Here is a 19332-nt window from a genome sequence, read left to right as displayed (position 1 = left end):
ATAGGGGATAAAGTAACCTTTCATTAAAAAAATGCCAATTAAATAACTGATTAGGGTATATAAATCACGGTTGTCTACCTGTTGTAGCCTCATAGGAGTACCAAGTGGAAACTAGGCAACCCATGTTCTCCTGATTCCTCTTGTGATATTCTGTCGACTTATGCTCGATTTTCATAAATAACAAATGAGGATAGTAGATCAAAAAAAATAGATGAATGTTAATATTTTAACACTATTGTCCCCTGATTTAGCTGTGCAACACATTGGCGATCTATCAATGTACATATTGTGTAACTAATAACATTTGCAATCATCAAATAAAAGATGAGGGCATATATTTCTTATATCGTATCTTAGACTAATCGGCAGAAGGGCAACTTTCGTTTTAAATATAAACCTAAGATAGATAATTCATTGATGGAAATCTGTTTTAAGAGCGGTTCCAGGAGCCTCCCGAGCTACAAATGATCGAAGACGTAGCTTTGCTGTTTAATCAACAAAAATCTGACAATGTCGCTGCCAATATTGATGAAATATACTGGAGCTACGTACCAGTCTCTGGACAACAGAGACTACTTTTGACTTGTTGGAGTCAGTATCCCACGGGAACTTCTCTGGTACAACCACTTGGCAATTGCTGATGGAAAAACGCAGAGACTTTTTATCAGAGCCTTCAAAAATTTTTCTATTTTTCACCCTTCAACATAGGAAGGTTTCGCAAGGCCAAAAATACCGATCTTAGAATACTGCTCATATATTTTTGGTTCTGCATATCCAAAACTTCGCTCGCATGGCTTTGTCTACAAGTCGACCCCAATATTACCATAGCTGTCGGTTCCTCTGCCACATCGACGAGCTTTGAACGAGCTTTCATTGTCCCATGGTACTTGCAAGATCAATGTTCTTGCAACTTACGTCTATCATGACTCTTCTTGAAAAACCTGTCAGAAGAATTCTCCGAACAGCTGTGTACCACTAGTCGGGCTTTGCAAGATTCTATACGATCTCTAAAGCAGACTCTGCAAACCTTCAAGTGTCATGTTCCTCCTCTTTCTACACTCCATCAATTCACGGTACTCAGCGGGTTTAGGTTCAACATGCTCGGATTATTTTAGTTAACATGAAATGGTGGAAACTCTTAAACCCCATTCATTCAGAAGTTTTTGAATCGCACCGCGAACAAAGCTTATTACATAAGTCACCAATATTCTCGAGCATGTCATAATTCATACTTTTTAATTAGTAACGACGGTAGGTATATCCTTCCAACCATACATCGCATGTTTACTTGTTGTTAGACAAGAAATTCTCTTTTCTATAGGCAATCCATGTAAAAAACGTCAAAATTCAACATTCAAATGTGAACTATTTTCACGTGATAAAGACAAGGACTTCTCTCAGAAATTCAACGAATTATAGTATTTTATCATACCTATCACTGGATTTAGGAATATTTTTGTTTTTGCTCCCCCTCAAAAAATAGATCATTCCTTGATAGTGCATTTGTATGAATTGATAAGATTAGAGAAACTCCCGGAACATACCTATTTAAGTGAGTATTGTCATTACAGATCGGAAAAAGGCTAGGATGTTTTTGAACTACTTAGGTGAGCGTTTATTCGATTCCTAGATTTTAATATTTTTTTCAGTTTTCAATTTGTTCGCAGCTGCACAAGTTATTGAGACTACCTTTGTATGTGCTTCATCTACATTTTTTTGAATGACGAATATTAATTATGCTCCTATCATGGTTTTATTATAAATTAATGAGATTTTTACCGACATGACATTTCGATCAAATTTTCGTTGTTGCCATTATTATTTTCCGAAAAATTCGTTCATGATAAAATCTTATTTTAGTTTTTATTTCAGCATTGGCTTCATTCCTCATTCTAGCAGTGAGGAGTGAGATAATTTATTCTGGAGATGGTAAATCGAAGTTGCAAACTAGATACGTTCCAAACGATGGGATGCTTCTAGAACTTATTGTTGGTGAGCTTGCCAAAATGATCCCATTTTAGTTAATAATACATGTTGCCCACTCATTGAATATTTTGTTTCTTTTTGTATATAAAAGAATTCATCATAGGTGTACATCCTGTTTTTTATAATAGTTTTTTCATTATTTGTTGAGCATTCTGTATCACTGCCAAACTTGATTTTATCCTATAAACGTGAAGCGTACAGGAATCAGTCAGTAGCAGGTTTTTCTTGTGGTATACTGGTACAAATATGTTAACACTAGATTATTGAGGTCAAAAGAAACACTTTTTTTCCTTACAATTTTTTTCTGATTCGGCCCTGTAAAAAAGATATGGCCATTTTAAGTTTTCATTGTGAGCTGTGCATGCCTTCCCTGAAAATACAAAATTACCTTCAGAATAACTAGCTAAATCTGTGACAGTACTCATCGGTGGATCTTTTAAACAAAAGTACCAAAAGTACGGCCAAAGTACCCGCAAGTTTTCAAATTTCAGAGATACTTTTTAATATTTGAACATCAAATTACTTTAAAATGTCGCATTATACATATAAGAATACTTTTATTCTACAAAACGTTCAAATAGTCATTAGATAGCGCCCAAATTAGTTTCAAGATTGTTCAAGAGTTCTTTTAATTTTTGGTATTTTTATGCTACGTAATGGTCATAATAAGAAAACTGGAAAACGTAAGTGATCTTGTTTTCGAAAAAGATTCATCAAATAAATGAAAAACTATATTCCGAAATTAATTTCATTCGAAAAAACAGTTCGGGAGATAGAACTACAAATAATATTTCTTATGGTTTTTTCAACAGCCTGTATCTTTTAAGCCGTGTCGATTCGGAAAAAATGTTGAAGGAAAAGGAAAAAGTGTTTCTTTTGACCACAAGAATCTACTGTTAATATATTTGTATGAGTTAAAGTCTCACTCAATATATGTCGCAGTGAGTTCTTCCTTCGAATTCTTGAAACATTTCACAAAGCTAGAAAAAGTTCAGAATACATTTTCTTGTGCATATATAATAAATCGGAAGAGCTATTTCGATTTATTATTACTCTCGGAACAATGAGGTGCATATACGGGGAGTGAATGAATATTTGCGAGAAAATTTAAGGGATGTTTCCTTGTCAAAAATAGTGTGAGTCTTTCATAAAAAAATTTCAAACAGACTTTTGTTGGATATACAGCTTCCGATGCCCCTGAAAAGCAATATCATTTTTTTTTAAATCACAAAACTAAGAGCCATAAAATTGAGCTGAAATTCCATTGGAGTGTTAAGGCAACCAAAAGTATTTTTTTTTTGTTCTCCTGTAATGTCAGCTTTTAGAGCAGGGGCTAGTTAAAAAAATTATATGAAGAATACACCCTATTTTTTGACAAGGAATTACGCCTTCAATTTTTTCGCAACTATTCGTTCACACTCTGAATAACAATCTATAACTTCATTCGGATCAAAATATTGACTACGAAAAAAAATTTCAGGTAATGAGACGAAACTATCTGGACACATTGGAAGGAACATTACCTTCAAACCCAAAAGCTGCCACGATACCTCTTGCTCTTTCACAGATTCCAGGGATTTTATTATAACAATAACAATTTTTTACGACAGTTTCAACATAGAATGGTTCAGTTTCCAAAATCCTAATATTTCGAATGCGACTTTCACTGACTGTTTCGACTTGAACAGTACGAAAGTTTCATGGTACGGAGGACCAGAAGTATTAGACACGGCCTGGCCAATTGAAAAGTTGAAATTCAATAATCGACCATACATTTCGTCCAAACTTGATAATGGAGCCGTTGTAGATCCCTACTGGCTCAACTCCAAGGGAGGTTTTATATGGGTCAACAGCACTGTTCCTCTGTTTGTAGACCAAAATAATGAGGAGAAAGATAAAGTTTGTTTCAAAAGTGCAGTGAAATCGCCGTACAAAAAATTTTCTGTAAGTTTTTTAAGTGAGAACTACACTGCGCAAAAAAATTAATGCACATTCTGAAAATCTCAATTTTAATGAAAGTTAACTCTACATTGACTTTATAACTTATTTCTTATGTTCTCTCGGGAAGGTTTTGAGCGAAACAAGACGGATGGAGGAAATTCAGGATTTCACTGAATCTAATGTGAAAGAAGAGAAATGAACAGTTTTCAAAATACTGTAATGCTGATAAGTGATTTAATACTTGGTATTTCCACCCCTTGCTTTAATTACAGCTCGGCAACGACGGTTCATACTCAAAATGAGTGATCTAAAAATGTTTTGATCTAATCCTTCCCAGATTTCTCCGAGTTGGATTCCTAAGTCATTAAGAGTAGCTGGATGATTTTCTGAACTTCTCAGCCTTCTATTGAGGTTGTCCCAAATCTGCTCAATCGGATTGAGATCTGGACTTCTTGCTGGCCATTCCATTCGAGAGACTTCAACCCCTTCAAGGTACTCCTGAACGATGCGCGCACGATGGGGTCTGGCATTATCATCCATAAAAATGAAATTTTCACCAATGTATGGCGCAAATGGCACTACATGCTCTTCAAGAATGTTCCTTATATACTTATCAGCATTCATAGCTCCATTATCAAAGACCACTAGGTCTGTGCGAGCAGTCAAAGATATTCTACCCCATACCATAATCGTTCCTCCCCCGAAACCAGTAGTATTCAGGAAATTGCACTGACCATATCTTTCATGTGGACGTCTGTATACAAGGGAATGTTGATCACAATGGTAGAGGCAGAATCTGGGAAAGAGAACTCTTTCCCAATCGGCCTCTTCCCAATGGATATGCTCTATCGCAAAATCAAAACGCGCCCTTCGATGGGCTGGGGTAAGAGCTGGGCCTCTTGCCGCGACACGAGGCCTTAAATCATATTCTCTGAGGCGATTTCTTATTGTCTGGGTGCTAATTTGCACCTCATGAGTTTGCTCAAGCTGAATTTGAAGGAGGCGAGCGGTTGCAAACCGTTGTCTCAACGAAGAAACTCTCAAGTAACGTTCTTGAATGGCTGTTGTTACCCGTGGTCTACCCTGTCCTGGTCTTCGGGCATTCATACCTGCCTCCCTGAATCGCTGCAACATTCTGGACACACTTGTATGGGAAACTCAAAACCTTTCCCGTTGCATAGCGATCGAGTGTAGAAAATCAAACGAAAGAAAAACTATTGATCACTAGAATTGATCGAGAACAACTGATTTTAGAATGGAGCCAATACATTCAAAGTCTGATAATATCTTTTTTTTTATTCCAGCTAGGAAAAAAACATCTGTATTGAAGAAAACCGTTGAAAGTGGATATCATATGCATGCATAATTCTGATGAAAATAATTATCATTGAGAACACCTTCAGTTGTAGAATCAATTTGAGATTCCCATAATGTGCGTTAATTTTTATGCGTAGTGTATATCTGATATTGTTTTTTATTTTATCAGCTTCCTGCAAAGGAATAATCTGGAATAGTGTTGAAGTTTTTTTAGTTTGTGACGTGATATTCTTATTATAACCTTAGTAGTGCTTAACATGATATGTTCGATTTTGAATACTTCACTAATTTTTACATCCTGAATAACTAAATTGAAATTTGTCTTCGCTCTTATTATTCTTCTTCTATAAATTTTTTTCTATTATTCAACTCGAAATTCTCTTAAACTCATACATCTTTACATTCGAGGCTTCGAAATTATTTCCCATTGCAACTAGATACACCTTTCCATCAATGTAACGTATATGCCCTCTCTAACGAAACAAATATGAAAATGTTTCTATGAATATATTGGTGTTATCATGTGACTCATGGAAATTGAAATTGTGATCATTTGTATTCAATATGATAAATGATATCATGAACATCATCTTTTTTTTCATCATCATAGAAAAGTTTGAAAAATTGTCGTGAAAATGTAGCTTATTCTACAATGTTCCATTGAAATTTATGCAGAAATTTAGTTGCTTAAGTCAATTCATTTTATAACTCCAAGATTTTATTTCCAGAATTTCTTGAGTTACAACATAGCTGCCAAAAACAACTCTAGAGATGCCCATTTATTTGCTGTTAATCGTTATATTGGAAAACCAAAACGTAAGTGAAAATAATTACAAGGATGTATCGAAGAATTCTTTGCCTACAATAGAACCACAAAAAATTTCAATGTCAAAATATTTCATTACTCAACATATTCTCCTCTTAATTGGATACATTCAGTACAGCGAACCTACAACGTCTCTAGGCCTTTAAAAAAAATGTTTCTTCTTGCTCTACTCTCTTTTTTTTTTTTTCATAAGTTTTAACAGATGTACCGTAGATTCGGGTGACTTGAGCCGATTGTTGAATTCAACTTGTCATATTTTCAAAACGGTGACCTATTTTAATAGGACCACAAAAAAATTTCCTTCAGCATGTGAGGTGGTACGTTATTTATCAGAAGAAATTTCACCTAGCAGAGACTGTTCAAACAATAAAGGGTTGGGCATAAGTGTGGAATAAAATGAGTATGTATATTATTTCCTAAACGATAACTCGAAATAAGAACCCTTAAACCCGTTGATTGATTTTTAATTCTGCCCAGAGGGCATAAATGAAAAAATATCACAATCAGAACTCATTTAACGTGTTCCATCGTCTTAATTTCAAGTTATCGGTTGAGAAACTATTAATTTTTTTCGAGATACTTTGGTGTTTCTTCAGAAAATTAAAAAAAAACAGAGAATATAGCGGGATTCCATTTTCAGCGACTTTCCAACGAGCTCATAAATGGTATGTGTACATGTTTCCATTGGAAAAACAGAAGTTAGGTGGCGTTGCGGTTAAGGGGTTGAAAAAAACACTCAATTTTATTACCTAAATTTTTTTTGCCATTTTAATTTCGAGAAATATTTATTATATTCCAGAGTTATAACCATTTATTTCTGATTGAGATTCCTGGAATTTAAGCGAAAATTTCTGAAGGTGCAATAAAAGTCAATTGATGGTGTATCAATTTTTTACCGCGTTGGGACGATTGTTGTTCAAAACGGTGACCTATTTTTTATCTGAACAAGAGGTTTGAATATGCTTTAAGACTCAGACTATTGCTTAGGATGTATATCATGCTTCAGAATTCGGATATAAATTTAAAAAAAATTAAATATACTTGTCCCAAGTCACTCACCGATTTGGGAGGCTTGGGACACAAGTTAAAATCTATTGATTTGTCAACTTTCAAATGAAATAGGTGACTTGGGACGGTGTATAGTTAGATTATATAGAATTTGTGATTATATAGTTGAAATTCGGTAAGGAAATTGAATAATAAACCCCTATTACCGCAAAAGTTAATATATTGCAACTCATATGTAGTAAAACTGAAGAAAACGGGGGAACCTTGATTTCTTCAATTCTTTGGTGACTTCTTTGTGGAAATAACGTAAATAATAATATCCTCCGAAAAATCGGCATATTTCCTGCTGTTAATGCGCCGCTTGTATCTGCATTGTCCCAAGTCACCCTATGAAACAACAAAATAAATGAATAAGATACGTGTTGCCGTTAGATTTGTAAACAACCTTGTTTCATGGCATCTCTAATATCCCAATATCCCACGTATCCAGAAAAAAAATTACACATGCACAAGGTGAAACACATGTACAGGACACTAGAAAATATAAGGGCCATAAAAAACGCGCTTTCACTCTCCTGAATTTGTTAATTTTTCCTGTCAGTTAAAACGCTCTGGTCACGGCAAACTCAACAGGAATTAATTGTTAAACTAACCGAAAAGACGCTACACAATCTTATAAGTTTGCCCCTTCACTCATAAATGGTAAGAAACAAAGAAATCTGCAAGGGGGATAATTGTCCCAAGTCACCCGAATCTATCGGTACCTTATTGATTTTGACCACAGATTCTTCATCAAATAGTATAACCGACTAATATACATGATCTGTGTTATCCAAACATGATCATAGTGTATATTATATACTTATTGCCTCATTTTGTCGTTGCAGGCCTTCCCGACGCTCGTATGGTGAGAGAACCTATTTGGACCACTTGGGGAAAATATAAGGCAGAAATTAATGACAGCAGCGTTCGGGCCTTCCTCTTAGATATTTATCGGCATAATTTCACGAAAGGACAAATTGAAATTGACGACAAGTGGGAAGTACGTTAATGATTCTTGATAACAGAACAACCGTTCACGTAATAATTTGTCATTACAGGTTTGCTATGGGGACCAAGTATTCGACACAAAATCTAGATTCCGTAAAATCAATGAAACTGTGAAAATGATCCATGATCATGGTTTCAGGGCAACACTTTGGACTCATCCATTCGTCAACACGAATTGCGCACGTCCAGTTCAAGAGGGAATTACAGGCGGTGAGTAATGTGAATTAGGAATTAAGGTGAAATTTTTTGCCTTCATTGTTAGTGAAAGCTCAGAAATTTTGATAGTCAAAAATTGATTTTGTAGAAGGCACATAGTTCAGGAAAACCTATTTCCTTCTGTTGAAGAAAGGCAACTATTAAGTCGCCTTTCGAAAGTGAATTAATTGAGGTATTTTTTACTGAAAAGAAAACATGTGCATAATTATTAATTTTTCATCGATAAAACCATTGGAAAAATAGGACTAATTTTGTTCACTTCAGACTGGTGATATTCATCTCCTTACTAGGCCCGCAATAGGAATTTTTTCTGCACACAGACTCTCTTATCTTGTAGCAAATTTATTGCCCTTTCCGAATATGTGGTCAAATTTGATGAGGCTGCAAGGAAAACTGAAAAATGATTGAGTTTATGAAAAAAGTTGAAATATTTCGTGAAATGTTAAATTGAAGAATAACCGTCGACATTTCGACCATATGATATATGACATTTTTTGTTGCAAATCACTCGTATGATCTCCCCTTGAAGTTTGGCCACTTTAAAATTAGACACTCTGTATAATACCTAGGAATTGTATACAGTGCGACAGTGCCTATACTTCATTCACATTTATTTTAGCAGTCGGTTGGCCATGGAAATTTGACACATTTCACTCTGTATAGTACGGAAATGTGGGGTTATGACGCTTGTCAAAACATTTTTGGGTTTTAAATCAACGCTATGTTGCCCCTTCTACGTAAAAGTTTCTGTTATTACGTATTTTATCACAATGTCGAATCTCTTCGGAAAATATACGACGAACGTAATTGAAGTTTATACAAACTGATTGAAGGCATACCAAATCTAATTATTTGCGTGGAAAATACAAGAGATCAGTATAATAATAATATCATAATATGCACTAGCTTGAGGAGAGGTAATGTTCCTTATCTTCTTTGGCTAAAGTTTGAATACGTTACATCAGTTGTAGATATCAAAAATATTAACCCGAAGATAAAATGCATATGATGCAGTGGTTGGGAATGGGTTTATCTTGAAAAAATCAACAGATAATTACAAAAATGTTAAATTCTTCAACAAAAATCATCAACAGAAGTCAAGATGAACATAAATAAACAATTAACAGGACAACTGGCTCGTATTTGTGGCTGTTCATCTTAATACATTGATATAATAATAATAATTAGGTATTTATTGGTACCTTAAGACATATACAATGTATAGGATAGGACAAGTCAAATGAAAAATGGAAATGACATTCATCGAAAATCCTGTAGTAACGTTTCGCATCGATTCAACCAAACATAAAATTCTCAAATGCCATCACTTTTTGGGTCTGCCAATAGAAGAAAATTCTTTGTCATCCTCTTCATTCACAATCTTTCTGATTGTGGAAATATTCATCTGAAATATGAATCGTTTAGATTCAGATGAAATATTATATGAATTCTCTTACATTGAATATGTTCGCTACCGTCTGACGTATTGTGGATTTTAGAATATCAGGGTATAACTATTTGAATGAGCGGACCTGAATTCTAAATAGCACTTCCTGAAACCCTGTCTCTTTTTTCAATCACTTTCGGTATTTTCGTAATAAAAATTGATGTTAGTTGTGGCAACGGCGTTGTGACATTAACGACATTTCATGAGTGCCAACCTTACTCTATTCTAGTTACAAAAACTTGAGAAAATTAATTCATGGCCAACCGACTGCTAAAATAAATGTGAATACAGTATAGGTAAAGTATGAAATGGACAAACGCATTCGTATATTATTTCTTACATTGTCTGGAAGACCCAGGCATTCTATACATTGCTTAGGCATTTATAGAATGTCTGAATTATACACATTGCCGGTAACAGTTACATTTGTATTAAATCAGACATTATGAATCTGGCCCATTAAGGCCTGGTTTGAACAGTTATATTAACGATAAGATTTTTTTTATTATAACGTGTAATTGTAAAAATTCCCATAATAATTACAATTACTATCAATTTTGAAATTTTGAAATTTCCTCAATATTTATAAGTAAAATCGACAAAGAATGATTCAACATGAATAACATCACTGTGATAAAACCCATTGTGTTTATGCATTACACTTGAGGTAAGATTCAACATTCAGTTTCATTCTTTTTTAGGTTTATTCGTCAACAGTTCAACCGGCAATGCTGTTACTTCTTGGTGGAATGGTAACTCATCCTATGTCATAGACTTCACAAATCCTTTGGCTTCAGAATGGTTCAAGTCTAGACTGATGAAACTCCATTACGTTCATGGAATAGATGGTTTCAAATGTGATGCAGGTGAAAACGATTGGCTTCCAAATGTAAGATCACTTATTCATCTTCAATGCCCCACACATAGGTTCTTTGAGTATTGTATGTTTTTTTACCGAACTAAGATTGTTTGAAATATTGGAATAGCAACCCCTGCTTAGATAAAGTCCCTTATAAAGATGGCGCAAGAAATTTAATCTTTAGATTGAACTGTGATCAGAAAATTGAAGATGTTACCTTCCAGGATGACCTTCTGTTTCTGTCAGTGGTTTCTCAACAAATTCATTGATAACCCGAATGAATTATTTTTTATATGAACCCTGATTTCATTCTTTAGAATTATTTACTGCCTCATTTCTTCAATAATTATATACGTTTGATGGTTTTTCTAAGCAATGATAGTTCGCCTCATATAATATCATGATATTATTAATATCTTCTCCAACTTTTGGTACATATGTATGTGACTTATTCCCTAAAGTGCATTAAATGTTTCACTCCCCCTTTAGAAACCAATTTTCGATACAAGTTACGAGGATGAGCCAAATTCTTTCACAAGGCTGTACGTCACCGCTTGTTCGGAACTTGGAGGCCTTGTTGAAGTTAGATCAGGATTCAGGTGAGGAAAATAGGGCACAAAGACGTTAACCATTAAGTGAATGTTTTTCAGGACTCAAGATCTGCAAGTATTCGTTAGGATGCTGGATAAAGACTCAGTGTGGGGAAACAATAATGGTTTGAAAGCCTTGGTTCATTCCCTTCTTCAGTTCAATATGATTGGCTACACCTTGTAAGAGCCGAAACTAAGCTTATGAATCTAGGGATTTAAATTAATTAATTCTTATTTAAGTGTCTTGCCTGACTTGGTTGGTGGAAACGGTTATAATGGTACAATCCCTACACCCGAACTATTGGTAAGGTGGACACAAGCCAATGCCTTCATGCCGTCCCTTCAATTCAGCTACTTGCCATGGGAACTAGATGAAGCACCTGTGAGTCTTCCTTCATATATTTACAAAACCAATTAGGCTTGTCTATTTCGTATATATTTTGTTTTGGGAGAGACAAACCAAAATCATTTCTTACATTACAAGGGTGGTTGTGCACACTTAAAGGCGAATATCAATGAATACACGGGGTACTTTAGTGTGGAATTCTTTTATTTTTGAGTCGAAAACCAAGCGCTTTCGGCCCCTTTTAGAAGGCCATCATCGGGGTTTTCCTGGAAGGGTACACGAAAATTGATAAAGTTGACAAACACGCAAGTAAAAAATGGGAAGTGAATTTATAAAATGTGGATATTTAAAATCTCACATGAAATCTTCTCTTTGTCGGCGCACAAGAATCAACTGAGGGTAATGCAACGAGCAGTGGAAAGAACAATGCTGAACATCAGCCTCAGGGACAGAATAAGAAACGAAAAAATCCGACGAAGAACTAAGGTCGTAGATACTATAGCCCGTATTGCAAACTTGAGGTGGTAGTGGGTGGTTCATGCATGAGGGAGGCCTATGTCCAGCAACAGCCTTCTACAGGAAGCTCTATAGACGGCTGTGGTCCAGCAGTGGACAACGAAGGGTTGATTAAAAAGAAGAAGAAGACTGAATATCAAATTGGATACCGAAATGTTGCTAAAAAAATTATTTTTTACTGTAACCCTCCAGTTTTTTCAACATCGTTGCTACAGTGTAAACATTTTTTTCACTAAAACAATTCACACAGATCAGACCTGAACACAGAGTCATCATTGGCTACCAAAATTCAATTGTCTTGTATGCAACTACTATTTCACGAAGTGAAAATGAGGTCTCGATTTACAAATCTTACATTTTCAGTTCAACACGACAGAAATTGTGAGGAATTTCACGAATTTGCATGAGAAGTACTCTGACGTCATTTTGGAAGCTATGCTCAATTCAACACGCACAGGAGCACCTGTCAATCCTCCTATATGGTGGATTGATCCAACAGATCCTGTTGCTCACAAAGTGGATGATGGTAAGTAAAATTTGTTACTAGCATATGAGTTAAGCTGTTTTGTTGTTCGGAAAAATATTCGCAATTAGTTTTTAGTTTTTATTTGGAACGTGATCGTTTCCATTTTCAATCGACCGTTTAACTTCAGTTTAAAAGTATGGAAGTGGAAGAATTTTTATAATAACGATACTCAAAATTTGAAAGCTCCGATTCTGAGAGGACATATACTTGCCCTTGCTCATTTGCAATATTATATAGGCATCTAATCTTATAATAGGTTGAATGAACATTTTGTAGAACAAACTGATGTAATTCAGATGCATACCACCCGATGATAGAAATATCATCAAGTGTTACGATCTGAATTGAACTAGCCAATTTGCCATCGTCAGGGCCCTAAATTGGGTACTCTCCACAGAAGAAAAGCAGATGCTTTTGATGATGATTCAGATGCTCTGAACTAAATCAGTTTATTATATCTATTATTGGCTATAGGCGTGATCTTTTCGATTATTTTGTAGAACTTGTGCATTTCTTATTTTCATCAGGATAGCATTTGAGCAACTTTTGTAGCCTGAACATTTTTTTATAGTGGCATCTCTTCCCCAAGATATAGGTATATCAATTACCACTGGATGCTTATTCGAAATAAAAATGTTTTTACAGAAAACAAATAAACTATAAAAATATATTTCGATTTTACAGAATTCTTGCTTGGTGAAAAGATACTGATTGCACCAGTTCTGGAAAAGGGTGCAAAATCTAGGGATGTGTACCTTCCAAAGGGTATATGGAGAGATGGAAATAACTATACCTTGTACGAAGGAAGAAGAACTTTGAGGAGATACGCTGCTCCAATCAATATACTGCCATACTTCATACGCATCCATGAGCAATAATCGAACTCGCTTTGCTCTCATATCTGTGATTAGAATACAATTGTTTAATATTTATTGTGAACGAAACCACAATATAAATAAAGATTTCATCTTTTGATTCGTTTTTCCACTTTATTTCCAAACTCGGAAATGTTTGTTCGTTTATAAGAGGTATTATGAGGTTTGGATCAATAGGGTTCACCAAAACATCAACTGCTTTTGGAACAAGACGCATAGATATATTATGAAAATGGAAATCTTTCGAAACTTCTTGAAAGGAAATTAGGACATGGGTGACATATCTGGGCACTGTAAGAGTATGTATATTGCATTCACCAGATAAAAGATCATGTCTCTACTTGAAGAGAAGTTTGCTCAATCACCTAGATCTCGAGGGAGCTAGCCTAAGAAATACCCCTTCCTTCATAAATACTTGCCACCACCAGGGACATAACTCGGACAATGACCTGTCGGGGACGAATTTGAATGAAAACTTATTCTGATGCTTCAATAAATTACTAGAAAAGCACAACTCTATGGTCGGGGACATTCCAGTTATTTTTATTTTCTCCTGTCTTTTCAATCTTGATTTAGAAAAGGCCAACAATATTTTTTGATAAATAATACTCCTTGAATTTTGTCGCAACTATTCATAGATAATATTATACGATTCGCGAACATAACCTCAAAACCCTTTCACAATGTCGGGACTGGGCAAGGATCCCGTTCCCGAGTAAGACCAAGAGACTTGATTGGTAGTTGAGTCATTTGATTTCTTCAGTCGGGACTGGACACAGATCCCGAGTCGGGACTCTAGTCACAGCCTTCAGAAAATTCGAAAATATCTAACAATTTGCTACTCCTTTTGGTGGAAAGACTGAAAAATGACATATCTGGGCACTGTACGAGTATGTATATTGCATTCGCCAGATAAAAGGTCATGTCTCTACTTGAAGAGAAGTTTGCTCAACCACCTAGATCTCGAGGACGCTAGCCTAAGAAATACCCCTTCCTTCATAGATACCTGCCACCACCAGGGACATTACTCGGACAATGACCTGTCGAGGACGAATTTGAATGACAACTTTTTCTGATGCTTCAATAAATTACTAGAAAAGCACAACTCTATGGTCGGAAACATTCCAGTTACCTCTCTCCGACTGGTTTCTACTCTCTGCCTAGAGAGATACCATAATAGTTATGGTAGGGAAAAGCAAAATTTTTCGTAATGAGCGAAGCGTGTGGCGCAAAAGAACGTGAAATACGAAAAATAGTGTTTTCCAACGTGTTTCACACAATATTTTTCTTTATTTTGAATATTATGTGGCTATGAATTCAAATTAAAATACCAAAAACGTCTTCGAAAGCTTCTCTGGGAGATACCTTCAAAATCGTCCATTGACGGATATTGAATGTTTCACTCGGTTACTATGAAAGCAAGTAACGTTTTACATCAGTTGCGAAATATTTTACTTTGCGTAACTGGTTGGGAAAAGTAAAAAGTTTCATAACGTCAATGAGTTTTAAAAAGTGTCACTTTATATGTCAAAATTAGAAAAAATGACGGTGGAGACAATGGGTGTTGTTTTTCATTGGTTAGGTTAGGGTAGGTTAACAATAACAATTCATTTCCAGGTTATACATCATACCTATGCTACTGCAAATGTTTGTGTGGATACAACTATACTCCATTCAATTTGACTGCTGAGCTTTTTCTTGTTGCAATTCTCAAGTGTTGATAGTAGAAGTTCATCATAAGTCACTTCAATCACAGAGAATGTAAATTTTACCTACTTGGAGAAAAAAATTAAGGCCAGAAAATACAAGAAACTCTTGAGAAATCGTATAGAAATATAAAAAATATTAAAAAACAGAGTAAAATTTGGATTTGGTGAATTTGGAAGTTTCACTTGTTGTCAAATTCGTGTCGTTTATCAACAATGGCTGTCTCCCGCTGATAAGGTCAAGAAAGTCCGAAACAGTTCATTCTAATAAATTATGAATAGACGTCGAATTGTATTTCAGATACCTTTCAATTCAATACATTTCTGAAGACCCTCTATGTGTATTAAAATAATTGATATTCAAAATTGTTTTTCTTTACAGTGAGAGTTCTGTATTTGCGAAAGGTTTTATCGGGCAGTTTTTTTGAAAATAAATTTTATCCCTGTGTTTCTTATGCATACTTAGGTATTATTATTATAGTCATCGAGTGCCATATCTTTCAATGCACCCGGTTTTTCACTAAAAATTCGAGAGGATATTATACACTAATAAAAAAAATTGATTACAACATACAAGGTGTGACATATTGAATGGATAATAGGGTTCCTGCGGGTAGAAAACATTGTGGTGGTTCAGAAAAATCAGTTTTATGTTTATTGAACGTCTTTCGGTACCTCGGTTTTCGAAATACCTATTCTTGATTTCAGAAAATTCGAAAATATCTAACACTTTGTTACTCCTTATGGTGGAAAGACTGAAAATGAAGGAATTTTTCCAATCTGTTTCGGAAAGTATTCCTGGATAGATGCGCTATCGAATGTAATTCGTGATTTTTGGGGTGCACGCATAGTTTTGATTTGGTTTTTTTTCCCGAGGTCAACTTTACGTGGTGTGGAAAATAATATTGTAACCTGAGTGCCAAAATAAGAAAAAACATGCCTGTTTCATTGCGATTCCGAAATGGTATAACTTACTCACTGTGTTTCCAGAATTTAATACAACATAATTCCTATTCCTATTCCTATTAAGGATTGAAGCCATAGTTTGATGTTTTAGAAATTTTCACGAACTGAAATGAAACATGCAGGCAGAATAAACCACATCATTTGTGATACCAAAATTAACTTCATGACCTGAAATTCCCCTGAAAACATTGATTTCCTACCTGTGGAGTTCAATCATGAAATAAAATCAGATAAAATAACAATTTAAAAATAAGTTATAATTTCATTAAATTAAATCTCACAAAAAGTGTTCGAAGTGGCAACCATGGCATCTAATACATGTTCTTCACCTTTCAATAGATGATTGCTTTTAAACTGCTTGCTTGTCTCATTTCAGTTCACTGAAAAAAGAAGGTTTACATCAAACTAGGCCTCGACTCATTGTAGAGGAATTTATTTTGTATTAAAGGATGGAAATACAGTGAGTTATATCATTTCCATATCTCAAGGAAACAGGCATGTTTTTTCTTAATTTAGCACTCAGGTAACCATATTTTTTTTACACTCAGAAAAAAAAATATTAAAACAGAAAATTTGACCTAGATCTTGGTTAAAAAAAAACTATGCATGCAACGGAAAACTCATGAATTACATTGGATAGCGCATATATCCAGGAATACTATCCAAGAAACATACGCCACAACGTTTTTTACCCGCAGGTACCATAGTATCCATTCATTTCGCCACTCCCTGTATATTATTTAGCGTTTTCTACAACCAATAAAAAATCGTCGAACTCCTGAAACTTTCCAGTGGTTGCATCATGGAAAACTAGAGGATTTGGCATAAAATTTATATGAAGTGGGTTCCCCTATGAATTTTCATCTAGGAATAATTCGAGGTATTTTATCAAAGATATGTCGCTCTGATTATAAGCAACATCTTATGAAGTAATTACACCTGCAAAAATTGAGGGCTGCTCTGGTCTTTTATCTTCAGTAACAGATAAATAATATCGAAGAGTGACAAGTTACTTGTATGTATGTTGCTCAGGAACAGAAACTGTAACGAGTGGCGGAACCAACAATTGACACCGGATATTCGACCAGGAGATCTGGATCACTTGTGGTCAAGGTGATTGCAGCAACTGATAAGAAAAATTTCTTTCACAATAGTTCATTCCATCATTAAAACATGAAAAACATTTTATCCATTAATATTCCTAAGTTCACCCATTTGACTTAAGATATTCTTCATAGATAAGCTGTTCATCTTTCATAGGCGTCAATAAAGATTCAGACGGCGTTCAGATTCACATGCATCTCTTAACCCAGTTTCACACAGATATCCAGACAACAATTTCAGTTAACTGATGGCAATTTTTCCTTTAGAAATCTCATTTCTCGATCACCGCCTATAATTTGGTTGTAACTATTACACAATTACCTTGACACCGTGATGGCACAAGGTAAACTGAGTGAAAGAAATCTCAGGCAGTGGCGTATCAAGAGAGTAATAATAATAACTCAAATAATGGCGTACGCCGAAATAGTGGTGCGCGTATATATTTTGAGCTCCTCAGTGGATTCTACGTAAAAAAGTGCCTCTAGAAGGTTTATCGGTAACTTCAAAGACAGAAAAGTTTTGAGAATTTGTCGAAATCGTCAAAATCTCATTTTTTGTTAATAACTTCAAAACGAAGAATCGTAGGAGGCTACGGTTTTCTCCATTTTTCGTTTCTTTGAAAAAGAACTAGGCAATGTGTCACCCGTTTTTGATAGCTCTTATAGTTCTCGAGATCCCCTCAGTAGACAACAAATTCTGCCCAGTCTGTACAGGATGGCATATCAGACGTTTCTGATCAACTTGAAGACGATTCAAGCAGAAAATTTAATGGGGAGTTATTGGAACTGCTCGACACATTAGAATATTTGTTGATGGCATCTTTCAAGGAAAGGAATTGAAGGTTGGATATTTCAATTGGAAAATCTATATAAGATGTCATTAGTTCCCTTGCTCCTTCTCATGATATTCCTCTTCATTTAGCTGAATTTGTTATTCGAATAAAAAGTAATTTGAACTTTGGATTTTTAGATATTTTATACAGATGATTCAAAACGAAAGGAAAATCCAGAAATCAAAGATACTTCAGATGATATTATGATGATAAAGCCTTCTACAAATATTTTTAATTCGCGTATATAGGATTGTAAAGTTCAAGATAGTCAAATAATTAAGGTGATATTGCAAATAGGCGGATACTTTTCTACAGAAGCCTACGTGTAAAAAGGAATTAGGAAGAATCATACATATTTGATTATTTGAGCTAAAATGTATATCCTATAGGAAATTTCGTTAAAACGAAAAAGTTCTGTTCTCCAAGTTTTATATTCAGCATTTTTTTTCATTTTTATAAACCAAAACATGTTTCGTTTATGCATGACTACAACTAGAGCTCTTCGTGAGCTACATTGAAACGAATCGAATATTCCAATTTCTCACCTCACCGAAAAAAACCCTGGTAATCAATGTTTATGCAATGAATCACGCTGTATGAAGGATAATCCTTGTTTCTTGTATACTTTGGAATAACATCTTGGATGAATTTTTTTACCCAGTTTTATTCTAGCGTGTACCTACTGCATTCAAATTACTAGCATTTGGGGAAAGCAACCAAATCAATTAGAATTAGATTTAATGATTTCAAAATAAATTCATCGTTTTCAGTTGCAGTAATTATTAAACACTAATCCTTCTTATTCCGAAGACAATGATTTATTGGACGATTTTTTTGCTCAGTAACTGCCACACACAAAAATTCACTATTCCAAATGAAGATTAAACAGAAAATGTTTATAGTTTATACCTGAGTAGGTTTTGAATCTTCCAACTGAATAATATCATGATTATATTCAGCAAACAAAGCAATTGTAACAAAACAGTATTGTACCTACCTAAACTAAAATCTCCATTATGTGAAAATTAACTACAATATATATATTCGAGTGCCAACACCTTTTTCCGTTACTCAGTACAGAATAATGAACAATAAAATGTTGCATTATACTGTAATATTCCTAAAATATCGAAGTACGTTGACCTAAACGCTTACAATTTCTTGCACCGCTACTGATTTATCTGAAGTCATTATTGCACATAATCGTTAAAGACAAAACCG

The 19332-nt window shown here is 34.8% G+C and overlaps 1 protein-coding gene across 2 annotated transcripts; it reads left to right on the top strand.

Annotated features, from left to right (window-relative positions):
- The first annotated feature begins 1471 nt into the window (after positions 1-1471).
- On the top strand, positions 1472-13603 carry LOC123309421 (myogenesis-regulating glycosidase). Of its 2 annotated transcripts, none has more exons than XM_044892534.1 (12): positions 1472-1607; positions 1873-1992; positions 3467-3930; positions 5973-6060; positions 7966-8120; positions 8179-8338; positions 10493-10680; positions 11140-11249; positions 11301-11420; positions 11481-11622; positions 12466-12628; positions 13313-13603. In XM_044892534.1, the coding sequence occupies exons 1-12, from the start codon at positions 1589-1591 to the stop codon at positions 13504-13506; spliced, it is 1923 nt and encodes a 640-aa protein (XP_044748469.1). In that variant the 5' UTR covers positions 1472-1588; the 3' UTR covers positions 13507-13603. The 2 variants fall into 2 exon arrangements, with proteins under 2 accessions (XP_044748469.1, XP_044748468.1); XM_044892533.1 differs by having other exon boundaries at positions 1574-1607; positions 1861-1992.
- Positions 13604-19332: the final 5729 nt, after the last annotated feature.

Source organism: Coccinella septempunctata, chromosome 3 (genome assembly GCF_907165205.1).
Source record: "Coccinella septempunctata chromosome 3, icCocSept1.1, whole genome shotgun sequence".
Lineage (NCBI taxonomy): Eukaryota > Metazoa > Arthropoda > Insecta > Coleoptera > Coccinellidae > Coccinella > Coccinella septempunctata.
The sequence above is the reverse complement of the archived record's forward strand: the minus strand, read 5'-3'. Positions and strand labels throughout refer to the sequence as shown.

Excerpts from the sequence above, each read along its gene's own strand:
- LOC123309421 (XM_044892533.1), top strand. Across the intron at positions 1,993-3,466 it reads GCTTCTAGAACTTATTGTTG|GTAATGAGACGAAACTATCT; the intron begins GTGAGCTTGCCA and ends AAAAAATTTCAG. Across the intron at positions 8,339-10,492 it reads TCAAGAGGGAATTACAGGCG|GTTTATTCGTCAACAGTTCA; the intron begins GTGAGTAATGTG and ends ATTCTTTTTTAG.